The 18,731-nt window shown below is 41.3% G+C and overlaps 1 protein-coding gene across 3 annotated transcripts in view; it reads right to left on the reverse strand.

The window, feature by feature from the left end:
• Positions 1–18,731, reverse strand: part of plpp3 (phospholipid phosphatase 3) — a 160,486-nt gene that overhangs the window by 52,452 nt on the left and 89,303 nt on the right. For all 3 annotated transcript variants that reach the window (XM_068037053.1, XM_068037051.1, XM_068037052.1), the window contains exons 3-4: positions 10,691–10,971; positions 8,064–8,121 (exon numbers count right to left, since the gene is read on the reverse strand). In XM_068037053.1, coding sequence (XP_067893154.1) covers positions 8,064–8,121; positions 10,691–10,971 — 339 coding nt within the window. The remainder of the gene's footprint in view (positions 1–8,063; positions 8,122–10,690; positions 10,972–18,731) is intronic.

The following is an 18,731-nucleotide window of genomic DNA, read 5'->3' on the forward strand; positions in this document are numbered from 1 at the left end:
CAAGAATTTTTAAAAGGATAATAAAATTTTCTAAATCAAAGATACCTACTGGTGTAAGATGCTGCCTAAGATGAGTAAAATTCCACCTTTGAAAACTGGTATATTCTGATTAGCATTGCACAACACTTTTGCACATTCAGAACAGGACTGTAATGCAAAGAACCAGGATATTCATAGAAATTGGTGGAGAAATCACATTAATAGATTAATAGCAGCAATTACCAAAAACAAATTATTGTATAGGTATAGGTTCAAGAGAAAAATATGTTTGCCTGTAAAAAGCAATTGAAAGATAAAAGCAATGATAAACCTCACAGCACATTAAAGGCAATGAAGGAATATCAAGGACAACTCAGGATCTGGGACAGCATGCTGACTGATATGAGAACGCTTCCATATGGAGGGCAGTGTATACAACTGTGCTAGCTGATGGTATCTCCTGTAAATAGAGAGCAAGGTTCAAACAAATGTGCCAGGCCTAATACATAGCAACTGTTGTACATGTGCCAAACCATGTAAAGTATCCACTAGAGACCAGAGCTATTTGGCATCACTAAATGTAATACAAAGGATCAACACCACTGGGACATTAATTACCCAGTAAATTATTTTCAAAACATTCTGTGTGTCCTTTTCTATGAATATGTAGATATAGGAGAATCATTCTGAAGTCAGGCTACATTTTCGAAGTGCTGTGCTTCCAGAAAATAAGAAAAAGTTTATGTTGAATTAATTCCATACACTGGTGTTACTGTTTCACCCTTAGATACCAAGGGACACAAGTTAAAAATGAGCATGTTAGAAGCAAGAAGAGCTGTTATTTACACAAAGATTAATAGATCTGTGGATTTTTTAAAGTTACATGGGAAGACCACTGAAGCAATCAGTATCAAAGGATCTGGGGGAGGAGGGTAATTTCCGACTAAAATGGAGAGTGCAACACATTTATTGTTCCTAATATATTACATAGTTTATTAACCTTTTACTCGAATTAAGATGTTTTGAATGGTGCCAATTCTATGGTTTTATTGGATATGGTGTTTGTATAGTCAACTGTATAATGAGAATGAGAAGTTTCAAAGATCTGATCCACATTGTATTTTGAACCTGGATGTTATGCTACAGCAGTACAGAGCTCTGATTTCTCCATCTGGAGTATTATGTTCAGTTTTGGGCACTGCCATTGTCAGTTGCACATTCAGCAACTTTATGGGCAAAAGTTTTTAAAACCTAAATGTGCATGAACAAGTCTAACAGGCACATCACGAGATGCCCTGCTCTGGTAAAATCTGACACAGTAAAAACTACAAAATCTCTTCAATTCTTAGATCTGCCTAACAGTTAGGGAATGGGGACTTTTCTTTAAATTACCATTTTACATTCTGGGAATTAACTGTTTTTAAATCAGAGCAAATCCCCACAGATGTAATTGAACTCCCAGCCTGGTATTCTGTACCTGTCTATAACTACTTCTTTGTATATTTGCCCAGAAATTCTTGCCCATGTTTTGAAGCCTGTCAATTGAGTCTGCACTCAAGGCAACTTAGAGTCTCACTATGCCCTGTTATTATTAATATTAGGGACATAATAGAATATCTGCAGACAAAGAGCATTATGTTAGGAATTAGTTGCAAAAGTCCTTTGTAATGTTTAGGATTTACAAGAACAATTGAACATTTTATTACTACAGTCTTGGAAGAATGCTTCTATTGCTTAAAATCTCAATGCTACTATCCATTAAAATGTATTATAATGAGAAAAGTCTGACCCCAATTTGAGAAGCTTCATAAATCGAGCCATGTGAAGCTGAGTGTCTGGGCAGCATCAGTAAACCTAATCTGGTGGTAGGGTCAAATTTTATTCTGCATTCCAGTGACCTTTAACCTCACATCATAAAGGAAAACCAGTTAAGCTTACAACTGTATATTGCTAACTCTATTCACCAATTTTTATCTTAAGGGAGTTTTTCAATGGTAAGGAAATTTTTGTAAATAAAAGAACAAAAACATTCATTCATTCAGAATATTCAAGTGACAAAGAATGTCACACTGAAATTTTGTTTTACATTTAAAACATTAAATTTTTAGTAATTTTAATGAGGCTTTATTTCCAAATAGTGACTCCCTCCAGAAATAGATGTTATATATACAGCTCTGTCCATACCCAATTCTAAGAAATAATTTATCTTTGTCATCTGCAGTTCCATCTGGCACTCTAGGTTCAAGCTTGTAGTTTGGGAACAATTGAATGCAAATGATCAATAATGCATGAACTTTTGTGCTATTTGTTCCTGCAGTGGTTTATATAGGAGTTTAGGAAGACAATGCCTGAATTTTAGTTATTTTATTAGTGGCTTTATGCTTGAGATAGATTATGAGTCTACAAACTGTAAAACTAACTGTAAGCATACGGACATCAGGATATGCACAGCGATGGCAAAAGATAAACAAGACAACCTAAGTTTGAAACCAGTTCCTCACTTTAGTGAGTCAAACATGGCATTTTGTGCTTACATGAAATTGGGTTTGTCAATTATCTATGATAAACTTGAAATAAAATGGATTTGCATGCTATTTGTAACATGAAGAATAAGGCTAAAGCAATGTGAAAAGAACTGTAGGAGGTTTGTTATCTGAATTCAGTGGAAGACAGTTTAGCCTTATTTTTTATACAGCTTTTATTCAACAGGTGTATGGGATCACAGACATGATTTAGATATTGACAGTACTCAAAAGAAATTCCTTTTAGGCTTACAATACAAAGACAGAGCTCAACAAGTACACTGGTGGCATTAAGGAATGTAAAAGACAAAGACAGCTCATGGAAAACAAAAGCTGTTAGGACGGAGTAGTTATGCCATTCAACAAAACTGTTTTGACCAGTTTTGTAGTTTTGAATGTACATGAAAATTTTAATTAAATTTATAATTTTCCAAACTTCCAAATTTGAGACAAATTTGCATTTGAGAATGACAAGAAGATTGTGAATCCAGAACCCTCAATGGCTTCTCCAGGTCATTATAGTTTGTTTTCCCCTTAATAATAAAGTTAATGCTTTTTTATCCTCTGTAGCTCATACTGTGTTTAGCTTGGAACCCACCCACGTCTCTCTGTGTGACCTACGCAGTCTATCCTTTGTCTCCATGGTATCTGTTTATGCCATGCACTGCTGATTACATACACAAAGAAATCACCCTATGCCCCCTCCATGTTAACTGCAATACTTAAAAGCCAGAAAAAAATGGCATTGCACAATTTGTAAAAGTAACAAGGTGTGAAGTGTCACTTTTGTTCACTAGCTGATTCAAGTACAGGACATCCAGGAGTGCCAGTACTGGAGACACTGCTACTAAATCTGTACTGACCAATCATGGCAGCCTTAAAATATACAAATTTTAGCATAGAAAAACATGAAACAAAAGCACATGACCAGGGAGCTATGCAGCAGGAGACAAAATGCTGTATTTTGCTCCTCTTGAATGGCTGTCTGTTACCAAATCCATCCAGGAAAACATTCTAATGGTATCCTCAGGTAGGAAAGACCCGTTTAAGTCTTGCATTCCCCTCTGACTGCCCCAGAAGAGAATTTGTCACTGGCAGAAGAAACAGGAAACAGAATATAATGTACATAAATACCAAGCTCACCAAAGTCTGCTAAATGACAACACTGTGGTGGCACAATCAAAATCCACCAGGCACTGACACACAAGATCAGAAATAGAGGCCACACATATGATAGGCACTAATAGATCCTACTATGAGGGAAATCAAGAGAAACTTCTTTACCCAGAGAATATTAGAATGTGGAACTCACTACCATGGGCAAATAGCTTAGATACATTTAAGGGGAAGCTAGATAAGCACATGAGAAAGGAATAGAAGGATTAGATGGTGGGTTTAAATGAAGAAGGGTGGGAGGACTTTAGTGTGAAGCATGGACCTGTTGGGCCTAATGGCCTGTTTCTGTGCTGTAAATATTTTGTAATACATACTAGCATCACTGCCATTGCCTGGAATCTGTCACCGTGTTCATCCACAATACCCAATCATCCAGTGAAGCTCTCTTATGATCACAAATAACATGTATAATATACCATCTACACTGAATGTATTGTAACCAAGGAAGAACTATAATTTTAAAAGCATTACACTAACAATATGGCGACCTCTCTTGGCATTTCTTCGCTAACTAAGATTTTGGGAAGGTTGTAGTCTTCGGTTGCAGGCCTGCTGGTGGCTAGTAAGGCCTATCCATGACCGGCAGATTCACCACAGCGGGTACAAGTGAAGGTGTAGTCACTGCTGGGGGCAATTGGATCTATCCTTCTCTTTTTCTCTTTCGTGCTGGTTCTTTGCTCAGTCTCAAAGGTGTCTGTAGCCCTCCTGATGAAGCATCTCCAGGCATCACGATCTATGACCTGCGCTTCCCACTGGCAATGGTCAATATGGCACACAGAGAGGGATATCTTCAGAGAGTCCTTGAAACGTTTGCATGCTCTGTTCCTTTTACCCGTGGTCAGCTCTCCATACAACACAATCTTGGGCAGGTGACTGTCGTCCATCCAGGCAACATGATCCGCCCAATGCATTTGACTTTGCAGGAGGATGACCTCAATGCTGATTATATTGGCTGTTTCCAGGACTTCAATGTTTGTGATCCTATCAGTGGATCTTGACGATGCTGCGGAGGCAACGCTGATGGAAGCGCTCTAGAAGGTGCACATGACGGCGGTATAGGACCCATGACTTGGCGCCATACAGAAGGATGGTGAGGACTATGGCCTTGTACACTTTGAGTTTGGTCTGTGCTGAGGCTGTGGTTGCTCCACACACGTTTGTAGAGTCTGCCGAATGTACTGTTTGCTTTTCACAGCCTATTGTCCCCTTCCTTGTCTATGGTGGCATCAAATGAGATGACGCTCCCCAAATAAGTAGATTGCTTGACGGCATTGAGCTCGGTTCCCTCGAGGACAATGCTTGGTCGTCTATATTCTTCTTGGGATGCAGGCTGATGCAAGACTTCCATTTTCTTTAAATTGATTTTTAGTCTGAAGAGTTGTGCCGCCTCGGAAAAATGTGTTGTTACATGTTGCAGGTCTGACTGACTGTGGGCCAGGAGAGCACCGTCATCGGCGAAAAGAAGTTCACGGATGAGTTTTTCATGTTTTTGTGTGAGCCTGAAGATGCCTGAGGTTGAAAAGGCCTCCCTCAGTCCGGACGTGTACATAAACTCCCTCCTTAAGGTCTTCTGTTGCCTGCTGCAGCATCATGCTGAAAAAGATGGTGAATAGGGTCGAGGCCAGCACACATCCCTGCTTCACGCCAATGGAGATATGGAAGGGACTCGAGAGGTTGCTGTTTTGCTTGACTTGTCCTTACTGATTTTCATGAAACTGCTTCACCATGGCCAGGAATCTGGATGGGCATCCAAGTTTTTCAATGATTTTCCAAAGTCCATCTCTGGTAAGGTCTACGAAAGAGACGTACAGATCTTCGTTTTGCTCAAGACACTTTTCTTGTAATTGTCTGAGTGCAGATACCATGTCTGTGGTGCCTCTGTTTGCTCTGAAACCACACTGGCTCTCTGGGAAGTTTTCTTCCATAATGGTAGGCACAAGCCTGTTCAGAAGTATTCTAGCCAGGATCTTCCCAGCAATAGAAAGGAGGGTGATCCCATGGTAGTTGGAGCAGTCTAATTTTTCCCCTTTGGTTTTTGTACAAGGTGATGATAACGGCATCACGAAGATCCCGTGGAATCCTGCCCTGTTCCCAGCAGGCCGTGAAAAACTCATGGAGCTTGGTGTATGGGGCAGGGCCACCATGCTTCAAGGCTTCGGGTGGAATTCCATTGGCTCCTGGGGCTTTGTTGTTCTTCATCTGGGTGATGGCAGTCACAGTTTCCTCCAGAGTTGGGCTCTCATCCAGTTCTTCTTTGACAGGCTGTCGTTGGATGCAATTGATGGCAGTATCATGCACTGTGCACTTGGCGCTGAAGAGCGTTTCAAAGTGCTCCGACAAAGAACAAAGAACAGTACAGCACAGGAACAGGCCATTCGGACCTCCAAGCCTGCGCCGATCTTGATGCCTGCCTAAACTAAAACCTTCTGCACTTCCGGGGACCGTATCCCTCTATTCCCATCCTATTCATGTATTTGTCAAGATGCCTCTTAAACGTCATTATCGTACCTGCTTCCACGATAATGACGTTTAAGAGGCATCTTGACAAATCTTGACCAGTGATCCAGGACTGACTCCTTGTCAGTGTGTAGGATCTTGCCATCGGCACTTCTCAGGGGGTTTTGTGTTTGATATGCTGGTCCATAGACAGATTTTAGTACTTCAGAGAAACTTCTTACGTTGCCAGTTGAGTTTTTTCCACAAGTGCGAACCACCAGTCATTTTGGATGTTCCTCAGTTTACATTGAAGGGTACGGCATGCTTGACGATAGGCTGTCTTTTTCTCTTGGTTGGCCGGCTGAGCCAGACGAGCCTGATGAGCTGATCTTTTTATTTTTAGCAGAACTTGAATTTCCTTGTCATTTTCATCAAACCAGCCCCTATTCTTCTTGGTGCTGGGTCCGATGACCTTGTTGGAAGTATCCAGTACTGCAGCATTGATGTGTTTCCAGAGTTCTTCTGGAGTGGAATCAGCAGTGAGATCAGGATGTTCCTGTCTAGTCTGTAAGGTTGCTTGCTATCTATCTGTGCAAGATGAGGTTTGCAGGTTGCTGACTCGACATTTCTTTGATGGGTTGTCTTTAGGCCTGTTCTCGAGCTTAGGCTTGAAGTGGAAGTACAGCTTTGAGTGAACGAACCAGTGGTCTGTATGACAGTCAGCACTGAGCATGACTCTAGTATGCAGGACTTCCTTTAGGTCACACTGGTTCACCAAGATGTAATCTATCAGGTGCCAGTATTTGGAGCAGGGATGCATCCAAGTGATGCGATCTTTTTGTTGAAAGAAGGTGTTGGTTATGGATAGCTGCTTTTCTGCACACAGTTCCAAGAGTAAACGTCCGTTTTCATTACAGTTTCCAACTCCATGGTTTCTGAATACTCCCTTTCATGCCAGGCTGTCACGGCCCACTCTGGTGTTGAAATCACCAAGGACGACAATTTTGTCCTTGGGAGGGGCATTCTGGACGAGTTCACGGAGATCTGTGTAGAACGTATCTTTGTCAGCTGGGTTAGCATTCAGGGTTGGAGCATAAACATTGCTGAGGGTTGCATGCTGTTGGTCTTGGAGGGGCAGGCGCAGGGACATGATGCACTCGGAGTGGCCGATTGGCAGGCTTGAAAGTTTAGTGGTGATAGTCATCTTCACCATGAAGCTGACACCAAAGAGGCATTGTTCACCTTGAGGTCCACCTGACCAATAGAGGGTGTAGCCAGCGTTGTGTTCTGTTAGGCTGCCTTGCTCTGAGAAGCGGACCTCACACAGGACAGCTATATCAATGTCTAGCCTGGCTCGCTCATGGACCACCAGGGCTGAGCATCGTTGGGGGCAGCGGTTGTCACCAGAGTCGAGCATTGTTCTCACGTTCCAGCAGGCGAGTTTCAGAAATTTTCTTTTCCCACCTTTTGAAGCGAGGTTAGGAGTTCGCGTTTCCTTCTCTGTCATAGTTTGACCACATTAAGAGATGCCCATGGATCGCGGCAAGCCAACTGGGTGGTAGGGGGACGAGCATTTGTTTAGGTCACCTTTTCTAAGCCCCTCTCCAATTTCGGAGCAAGCTGTGCTGTCCTTCAAAAAGGCTGCTTGGTCACTCAGGGTGCTACCAGGTGATGATGTCGTCTCTAGGTCATTAGCAAAACGAACAATATCCTGAGCTGCCTGCATTCAGCACCACTGTGCAGGCAGGAAGGAAATCCATCCACCCCAACTATAACTCAACAAGTAAGTCCTATAATGACGGGAAAGGGGCAAAAACAGCAGGTACAAGATGGCACTGGCAGCCGCAGTTCCGATCCTGCATGCAGGCGGCTCACAATATGGTGACCTAAAGAAGTACAAATCCCCGGGTACAGACTACAGAAAGACACGTGAAATATGAAGTCACTTACCGCTAAATACAACATGGTGTACAATGAGAAGGAGGCATGTCCTGAAAAGAACGACTTCCTGGAAAACAAACAAAAATAATTAGGCTCTTTTTTTGCAATTTGGGCTAGACTAAGCACAACTATCTTGCCAAATTTCCACCCATGTGAAGTTCAAATTATTCAGAGAGGTAAACTCATTCTGGGAAAAGTCAATCTAATTAGATTAATCTCACTCCATGTGTAATGGAAAAAATGCATAAACTCCCATTCTCCATACATTTGCATACATAAAATCAATCTTTTTGTGAAGTGCTTTGAGATGTTTAGACATGATAAAACACGATGTGTCTATAAGCAGACTATATTTACAGATTGTTTTCCTTGACCATAAGCATCAAGAAAACTGTGGTCACCTCTGCTCCTGATCACAGTAAATAACACCCCACTGGTAGTGGTTAGCAAATTCTGCTACTTGGGTCAACAGTGACAGACAATTTGTCCCTTGATGCAGAGCTCAATACACACATAGGGAAAGCAGTTACCACCTCTGGCTGACTTGCCAAATGCACAAGGGATAACACCAAGCTGACCCTTAGGACCAAGCTGATGGTTTATAAGGTCTGTGTTCTCAGCACCTTGCTGTATGGCTGTGAAACATGGGCGACTTACAGCTACCAGGAAAAGAAGCTCAATAATTTCCATCTTCACTGTCTATGATGCATTATGGGTATATCCTGGCAGGACAAAATCACAAATGTGGCAGTCCTCTCAAAGGCAGAGCTCCCAAGTGTGTTGATACTAATCAAACAGTGGTAGCTTCGGTGGATTGGACACGTCTGCAGGATGGAAGACGGTCACATACCCAAGGACCTTCTGGATGATGAGGTAGCCGGGGCCAGACGACCAGTGGGGCGCCCAAAGCTCAGCTTCAAGGATGCTTGCAAACGTGACATGAAGAGTCCTACATGTTGACTATTGTACTTGGGAGTCAGTAACTGGCGATAGAGGGAAATGGCGACACATCCTGTGGACTGGTGTGCCCTACCACGATGACCAAATGCTACAACAGGTGGACAACAGGCGCCAATGTCAAAAACAACAACTCACAGCGTCACTTGGCAGCTTTATGTGCATCACTTGTGGCAGAACCTGCCTCTCAAGGATTGGCCTTCACAGCCATCAGCAAAGGTGCACCAGGAGAAGACACCCCACCTAAATGGATTGTTTGCTGCGTGTCCATCATCTTTCGTAGATGAAAGGATGCCAATAATGTGCATGTACCCACAATGTACACAGTGCTCTCTGGATGTAATTTGTATGGATTTGTTTAGTGTAATGTATAAAGCTAAGAGAAGAAACTAGGAGCAAAATCCTAATTTTGGATAAATAGTAGCTAAGAAATATGTAAGCACCCCATCGCAACACAGTTACATTAATATATAGGTATCTGATATGAGGACTGTGTCTCTGTCATGGTACTGTACACGCCAGGGTATTTTTCTCCAAATGTGCACTGCAGGCACAAGGTGTACTCCCTGTGATATTCTGTCCATGCAAACTAACGGATGCAAAACTGTTGGAAGCATACCTGCAATTTGCTCACGCTGACTCCTTAGTATTTAAGGAGAAGGTAGATAGATTTTTGAAATCTCGGGGAGTCGAGGGTTATGCGAAGCAGGCTCGAAAGAGGAGTTGAGGCCTGGGACAGATCAGCCATGATCTAATTGAATGGCGGGGAAAGCTCGAGAGGCTGAATGGCCTACTCCTGCTCCTACTTCTTGTGTTCTTGTGACTGTAGCTGTCCTCCAGATGAACATATTTATTTTGATCAGGAGCTAAAATGGGAGCTTGCATTTATATAGCATCGTTAACATAGAAAAACCTCTCAAGTGGCTTCACAGGGGCAAACATCATCAAAAAAATGGAAGCTGCATCAAAGAAGGGAATATCAGGAAAAGAGGTGATCAAATATTTGGTTACAGAGTTGGGTTTTAAGGATGGTCTTAAAGGACAAGAGGCAGAGGAGTTTAGGTAAGGAATTACAGAGCATAGGGCCTAGGTGGCTAATTGTGCTGCTACCAATGATGGGGTGAAATGGTGTGGGTGGTTTTGACAAATAGAAGAAAAATGTGATACTAATCACAAACAGCTACAACTTTCATTTAATTTAGATGTACAACTTTCAACTAAAATAAATACGAATTCAAGTCTCAATCATTGCATCATTGAGATGTAGGAATAGCAGAATCAATGTGAAGTGTAGTCAGCGGATGCCACTGCCTTTTGTAATCAACATGGTTTTACAGCATCTCAAAATTACCACGAAATTGTGCAGTGTTCCTGTCCTTTATATAAAATCGCGTCACTGTGTGTAATTAATGTGAAAGGTAGGCTACAGTTTCGGCAGTCTATTTTACACGACACCTGAGGTTTTATTTTCCTTTGATTTCAATGAACACTATTGGGCATGGTGTAAAATGGGCAGCCAATTCAATACTGGCCATTTTGCATTACCGCCAAAGAACAACTTCACCCTTTTATCTTATTGGAGGGGCGGGGGGGGTGGGGGGGGGGGGGGGAAGCACAGGCAGAGGCGGTGTAACCACAACCATATTCTATTTCACTTCTTTTTAGGTAAAAATTCCTACCTTGCTTCCTGAACTTCACTTTCATTGCCTCTGCATTCAAAGTCCACAATGTAACCAAGGGAGCAGTTGATGATTGAAAGGTTTGGATTGCAGATATGTAGAAAATGTGGTCGTAAACGACCGACAGACACTTTTGCAATGTCAGTGAAGGACTGGCTTATGGCACAGCCAAAGATGAAGCAGCCAACTTGTCTATACAGAGCAGCTACATATGGGTTGCGGATAAAGGACTTGGAACGTTCCTTCATGTAATGGATGCGGTAGCACTCTCCTGATATTATCTGTTAACAAAAACACACAAAATTATTACTGAGGTCATTTAGTGTTTCCTGTGTATAAACAATGCCTTGTAGAACTGAGATAGGCAGCATTATAATTAGAAATTTAGTGACTGATAACACTGTTTGTGAAGAGAGAAGAGGGGGAGTGAGGGTATTTATTAGCCTGTCAGGATAAATATTTCTTATAGCAGCAGAAAACAAGCCTGGAAGGAGAACAACAATTAAGCAAGGGAAGCTTGTCAAATTTTCACATGTTGTTGATGATAGAGCTAAGACACTAATAGGACCATGTAATTTTTAGTTTTGTACTTAAGATATTGCAGGATTTCTCAATATTGGTTCTCACAAGCTGCTGTATACATACGTAAAATATGTTGTGTGAGTGAGTGAGTGCGTGACTGAGAGATAATTGAAAACAAAGCAAAACTAAATAGTAAGCATCATTAGTAATGCCACAGAAATGCAACACCATAGGGCAATATGACGTGGTTGTCCATCTGCCATTTCTCTGTTCAAGAAAAGCAAAAGAAATGTGTACATTTTGCCAAAGTTTACAACCTAGTAACAGAACCATGGCATCATGCCATTTTGAAATACGTGATTCCTGAGAATTCAATTCTGTCTTCAAGAACAAGAAAATGACACAATACAGCAATAATGACCCTGTAACATTTCACAAGCAGCTAAGAAGTCACTTAAGTAGCATAATGTCAAAAGTTCTTTCTTTTAGCTGTGGAACTTGTAGTTTTTGTGAGAAATGCATTGATTATAAATTTTTACAAACTCTTTTTTTTTTTACAGACCAGGCCCTGGAAGCAATGATCATTGCTGTATTCAAATGATGTAGCAAGATTTTGGTAGGCCGGACATCCCTAACCATGCAAAGGAGTCAACATGATCTTGATGAGGGTTTTTTTAAAAAATGCAAACATAAAGTATCTATTTGACTGAAAAGTAGTAGCATCGGGCATATCTGGACATGAAGGAGAGTAGGAAATGTTAAAGACATTTTCAAATACAAACAAGGTACTAACATAAAGTTAGACAAAGAAATGGGCGGCACAGTGGCGCAGTGGTTAGCACCGCAGCCTCACAGCTCCAGGGACCTGGGTTCGATTCTGGGTACTGCCTGTGTGCAGTTTGCAAGTTCTCCCTGGGTCTGCATGGGTTTTCGCCGGGTGCTCCGGTTTCCTCCCACATCCAAAAGACTTGCAGGTGATAGGTAAATTGGCCGTTGTAAATTGCCCCTAGTGTAGGGAGGTGATAGGGAATATGGGATTACTGTAGGGTTAGTAGTTGGTCGGCACAGACTCGGTGGGCCGAAGGGCCTGTTTCAGTGCTGTATCTCTAAATAAAAAAAAATAAATAAAAGGATGCAGCAAGTAAGATAGCTGAAGCCGAAATGGAAAGCCAACGTAAATTATACATGCCATTATGGCAAAGAGAATAGACTACAGAAAGCAATTTCCATATGAAATCACACTACTGTTATGTTCACAGGCTAAACTTGTGTGTAACTGAAAGTTGCAGCATACAACAGGTGGTGGGGGTCCCACAAATAAAATAGCTTACTGGTGTATGACATTTGCACAGCGAGTGGTTAAGATCTGGACTGCACTGCCTGAGAGCGTGGTGGAGGCAGATTCAGTCAAGGCCTTCAAAAGAGAACCGGATAATTATCTGAAAAGAAAAAAAATTGCAGGGCTATGGAGAAAAGGCAGGGGAGTGGGACTAGGTGAGTTGCTCTTTCAGAGAGCAGGCACAGACATGATGGGCTGAATGGCCTCCTTTTGTGCTGTAACCATTCTATGATTTTATGAAAGACAGCACTGAAAACAGGATATAATATATTGTATAGACATTCTATGGTTTATGTGAAGTTATATCAATGTGCCCTCACACTGTGATTACACACAAGAAAATAATTATGAATGTAATGGCAATGTAGCTCCAAATGATTAAATATGATTATTTACTCATCTGCTTTCTTCAGCAGAACAAGAATCATCAAGTCACCATTGAGCCAAACCAGAAGCCACCAAACAACATCTCCCCCATTAGAAACAGCAAGCAGAAAGGGATAGGTCAATAGAGATGCAGTGGCAGATATTTAAGGGGATATTTCAGAATACACAGAATAGATACATTCCAAGAGAAAGAAAAATTCCAAGGGGAGGACTCACCATCCATGCTTAACTAAAAAAGTTAAAATTAGCATCAAACTTAAAGAAAAAGCCTATAATTGCACAAAGATGGGCGGCAGGAGAGAAGATTGGACAGAATATAAAAAGCAGCAAAGAACGACTAAAAGATTAATAAGTAGGGAAAAATTAGAGTACGAGAGAAAGCTGGCAAGAAATATTAAGACAGATAGTAAGAGTTTCTTTCCATATTTAAAAAAAAGAGTTAACAAAGTGAGTGTTGGTCCTATAGAAAGTGAGCCTAGGGAATTAATAAGGGAAAATAAGGAGATGGCAGATAAATTGAACCGGTAATTTTGCATTGGTCTTCACCATAGAGGATACAAGAAACATCCCAGAAATATCTGTAAATCAGGAAATGGAAGGGAAGGAGCAACTCAAGAAAATTACAATCAGCAAGGAAGTAGTACTGAGCAAATTGTTGGAGCTGCGGGCTGACAAGTCCCCGGGTCCTAATGGACTTCATCCAAGGATCTTAAAAGAAGTGGCTAGTGAGATAGTTGATGCGTTGGTTTTGATTTTCCAAAATTCCCTAGATTCGGGGAAGGTTCCATTAGTTTGGAAAGTAGCCAATGTAACTCTGTTCTTCAAAAAGGGAGGGAGACAGAAAGCAGGAAACTACAGGCCAGTTCGATTAACATCTGTCATAGGGAAAATGTTAGAAGCTATTATTAAAGACGTTATAGCAGGGCATTAAGAAAAATTCAAGGTAATCAGGCAGAGTCAACATGGTTTTGTGAAAGGGAGATCATGTCTAACCAATTTATTGGAGCTCTTTGAAGAAGTAACATGTGCTGTGGATAAAGGGGATGTATTGGATGTATTGTACTTAGATTTCCTGAAGGCATTTGATATGGTGCCACATCAAAGATTATTGTGGAAAATAAAAGCTCATGGTGTAGGGGGTAACATTTTAGCATGGATAGAGGATTGGCTAACTAACAGGAAACAGAGAGTAGGCATAAATGAATCATTTCCTGGTGAGCAAGATGTAACATGTGGTGTGCCACAGGGATCAGTGCTGGGGCCTCAACTTTTTACAATTTATATAAATGACTTGGGTGAAGAGACCAAAGGTATGGTTGCTAAATTTACTGATGACACAAAGATAGATAGGAAAGTAAGTTAAGAGGACATAAGGAGGCTACAAAGGGATATAGATAGGTCAAGTGAGTGGGCATACATCTGGCACATTGAGTATAATGTTGGAAAATGTGAAATTGTCCATTTTGGCAGGAAGAATAAAAAAGAAGCATGTTATCTAAATGGTGAGCGATTGCAGAGCTCTGAGATGCACAGGGATCTGGATGTCCTAGTGCATCAATCACAAAAGGTTAGTATGCAGGTATAGCAAGTAGTTAGGAAAGCTAATAGAATGTTATCATTTATTGCGAGGGGAATTGAATACAAAAGTAGGGAGGTTATGCTCGAGTTATACAGGGCATTAGTGATACCACATCTGAAGTACTATGTATAGTATTGGTCTCCTTATTGAAGTAAGGATGTATATACATCGGAACCAGTTCAGAGAAGGTTTACTAGACCAATACCTGGAATGGGTGGGTTGCCTTATGAGGAAAGGTTGGACAGGCTAGGCTTGTATCACCTGGAGTTTAGAAGAGGAAGAGGTGACTTGATTGAAACATATACGATTCTGAGGGGTCTTGACAGGGTGGATGTGGAAAGGACATTTCCTCTTGTGAGAGAATCTAGAACCAGGTGTCACTGTTTAAAAATAAAGACAGAGATGAGGAGAATTTTTTTCTCTCAGAGGATCGTGAGTCTTTGGAACTCTCTTCCTCAAAAGGCGGTGGAAGCAGAGTCTTTGAATATTTTTAATGCAGAGGTAGATAGATTCTTGATAAGCAAGGGGGTGAAAGGTTATTGGGGGTAGGTGGGAATGTGAAGTTGAGGTTACAATCAGATCAGCCATGATCTTATTGAATGGTGGAGCAGGCTCGAGGGGCCGAGTGGCCTACTCCTGCTCCTAATTCGTATGTTTGTAGTCAGCAACCGGTCTGTATTGGGGAGTCACTTGTCTCATTAAACAAAACAGTAGAAAATAAGCTGGGTAACAGAAACACAGAATTCTCCAATCTACCAATTCTGGACGCCTGTGTGCCCCACCCACCACCCGGCCGACAAACCTCCACCCTTTCATTCCAAAACTGGCAACCGCACCCTCAGTGTCCAGATGCCACAAAATGTCAATCCCTCTGAAACTCTTCCGCCTCACCATCCTCTCTCTTCTTTTAAAGACTCTCCTTAAAACCCACCACTTTCGCCCCTCCTAATACCGCCACGTAGCTCAGTGTCCATATTATGTCTGATTACATCTCTTTGAAATGGCGTGGAACATTTTTCTACAATAGTTGTTATATAAATTCAAGTTGTTGCTATTATTGTTGTAAACACAAAAGTTAGGAAAAGATTTTCCTAACTTTTCACTAATTCCACTAATTTTTGGAGAGGGAGGAGTAGAAATAAACAAATCCAAGTATTCCTTTTATGCTTTCTACCAACACTGCTCAACTGCTTTCACATATCTTTTACCCTAAAGTTGGAGCGGAGATAAAAAGGCCCGTGTTGAGCTAATGTCCTCAACTGGGCCATTGTGGAGGCCAGGTGTTTCCCGATAGGGAGGAAAGCCAGTATCCAAAAGTGTCCCAGCAGTTTTCCATAAAGCATCATTAGCAGAGGCCTGGGGACAGATCTTCAGGCTGAGTTCTCATCCACGAATGCTGACTGTTGTGAAGAAACTCCAAAGAGAAAGAATATATACAAAACAAACACTATGATTACTACCAGATTCAGTTACCCTGCTTTAAATTTGGTTTGATAGGAGAATTGAAATGAAATGGCCTGGAGGAAATTGTACATTGCTTACTGTAAGTTTTCCTGCGAGCTTCAATCAGGAGTGCAACCCCTCCCCCCAGAAATGCAGCAGTTTGTAATGTAATCAACATCAATGCTGGAATGCGAGATTTGCATGTCCAATCCTTCCCTTTAGGTAGTGTTATTTCTAAAAGTAATCATCCATGGTCTGCCTGTTAACTGACTCTACTAATCACTTAATCGCCTGTATAGCCCAGAGGGTCAAGCAGACATCTCAGGTGAAGGTAAAAACACTGAGGTGCTTCTGAGTTGTCCAATCGACATGCTTTCAAAGTTTAAAACATCTTGTAACATACAGTTGTAAAATGGGTAATGCTATCAATGCTTCTCTTCTTTGGGCCTCCTTATCTCGAGAGACAATGGATACGCGCCTGGAGGTGGTCAGTGGTTTGTGAAGCAGCGCCTGGAGTGGCTATAAAGGCCAATTCTGGAGTGACAGGCTCTTCCACAGGTGCTGCAGAGAAATTTGTTTGTTGGGGCTGTTGCACAGTTGGCTCTCCCCTTGCGCCTCTGTCTTTTTTCCTGCCAACTACTAAGTCTCTTCGACTCGCCACAATTTAGCCCTGTCTTTATGGCTGCCTGCCAGCTCTGGCGAATGCTGGCAACTGACTCCCACGACTTGTGATCAATGTCACACGATTTCATGTCACGTTTGCAGACGTCTTTATAACGGAGACATGGACGGCCGGTGGGTCTGATACCAGTGGCGAGCTCGCTGTACAATGTGTCTTTGGGGATCCTGCCATCTTCCATGCGGCTCACATGGCCAAGCCATCTCAAGCGCCGCTGACTCAGTAGTGTGTATACTCAGTAGTGTGTATCAATGCTTACTTTCCATAAAACAAATCAAACAGCTCCAAAGAATTGCCATTAATTTCCTATGCTTAAAATCAGTACATTCAGCGCAATAGTTAGCCTAGTGAAATAAAATTGTGTAGGAACAATTTTTTCATTGATTGGTATGTTGACTAGTTTTGGAGCTTTGACAACTGCTTGAGTTGTTTATACAAAGCTTGGTAAAAGCTAGTTTATATCCTCACGAAGATCCACGGGTTTGGAAATAATCCTGAAAAATGGGCATTAGGATTGTATTCACATGGTAGCCAAACCCATAGAAACTAATTAAATTAATTAACAGACCCCGTTTGTAGCCATATTAGTCTCTAGTTTTTCAATGTGGACACCAGATGGCAGGAAATTCCATAACCAGACATTATTTTAGACTTATTACAAAAGTATTGTTGGCACAAAACATTAGCTTTAAGTACACAGAGTGGAATAATAATTTAGCACATTTTGTCAATAGAAAACTTCAAGTAAATGGCCCTGATAACAAAATCATGGGAATTGGTTTGGAGGAGTTATATGAAGCCCCACAATAGATGGGAGGCTGAATCAACATACAAGGCCATGGTGCCTCAGTTAACAGGCATTGCGTGTGATCTTCAATTCTCAGCCAAACCATATTGGAGGTAAAATTTCTGGTGTTGATAATTTTAGCAAAAAAATGTTGGTGCAACTACAAACCACGATTTATAGTATTGTTCTCAGACTGACTTCAGTAAAATTATTGACAGCAGTAATTTCACCCCCTTGATTGTTTGCAGATGGAGAAGGCGGCAGCCATTCCAGGAATAATGTCCACATTCTTTCTATGGAGGTAGGAATTGTTCTAATTAATTAATACCACACTGAAATCCATGCCAAGGTATTGGTTCTGTAGCTCTGATAAAATACCCAAATACCATATACTAAACAGCACTGTAGGTGTACCTACAGCATGTAAACTGCAGCAGTTCAAGAACGTGGCTCACCAGAACCTTCTCAAGAGCAATTAGAGATGGGCATAAATACTGGCCTTGCCAATGACACTCACATCCCATGAACAAACACAAAAATGATACCCAATAAACCATGGGCTTTGCCATGGTGCACTTCACGCCTATGGAATTAATATATCTCGTGAAGGTAGACTATTCTATAGCACACTGCTTCAGCAAGGCAAATCAAATTTTTCCCATGGTTTATAATAGTTACACCACAATCCATTGAGAGGGCGAAAAAAAGCAATGATGTTAGCCGAGGCTTTAATGGATTTTATCACAATGCAGCTAGGTTCACACTAGTGTCCTAAAGACAATCCAGCAGCAGTTACACTTCAGTTTGGACAGGAGTGCAGTAATCAGATAACTTCATTGTTGCCCTTTATCAGTGCCAGATCAAAACTCCAGTCTCACACCAATATCCTAAGAAATTATTGTCCGTTTCTCAGGTTGGACACTTCACATTGAGAAGTAAATCTAAATATGTTAATTTATTTTCACACAACTCACTGGATTTATGTGGTGGAAAGGAAAAAGGTCAGGAAATAAAAAAGCCAATTAACTGCCATGGAAGTATATAATAGATTAGGCAAAAAAAAGCCAAGCCATAAAAGAAAAATTGCTAACCAGTTTGTCAGACTGAATCTCATTTTGTCAACCCTATTCTACTTTTTCTACCAACTCATTTTAAGAGGATTGTTTTGGGAACATCTCAATCAAGAATGCATTTAAATTGCATAGAAAACGCATTGTGTTCTATGACATCATCATTGTCAGTCATGTTAACACAGTTAGTAAGGCAAGTTAAGCTATGGTTGTCGCGGTCAAAAAGCAAAACACT

The sequence above is a fragment of the Heterodontus francisci genome, chromosome 8 (genome assembly GCF_036365525.1).
Source record: "Heterodontus francisci isolate sHetFra1 chromosome 8, sHetFra1.hap1, whole genome shotgun sequence".
NCBI lineage: Eukaryota > Metazoa > Chordata > Chondrichthyes > Heterodontiformes > Heterodontidae > Heterodontus > Heterodontus francisci.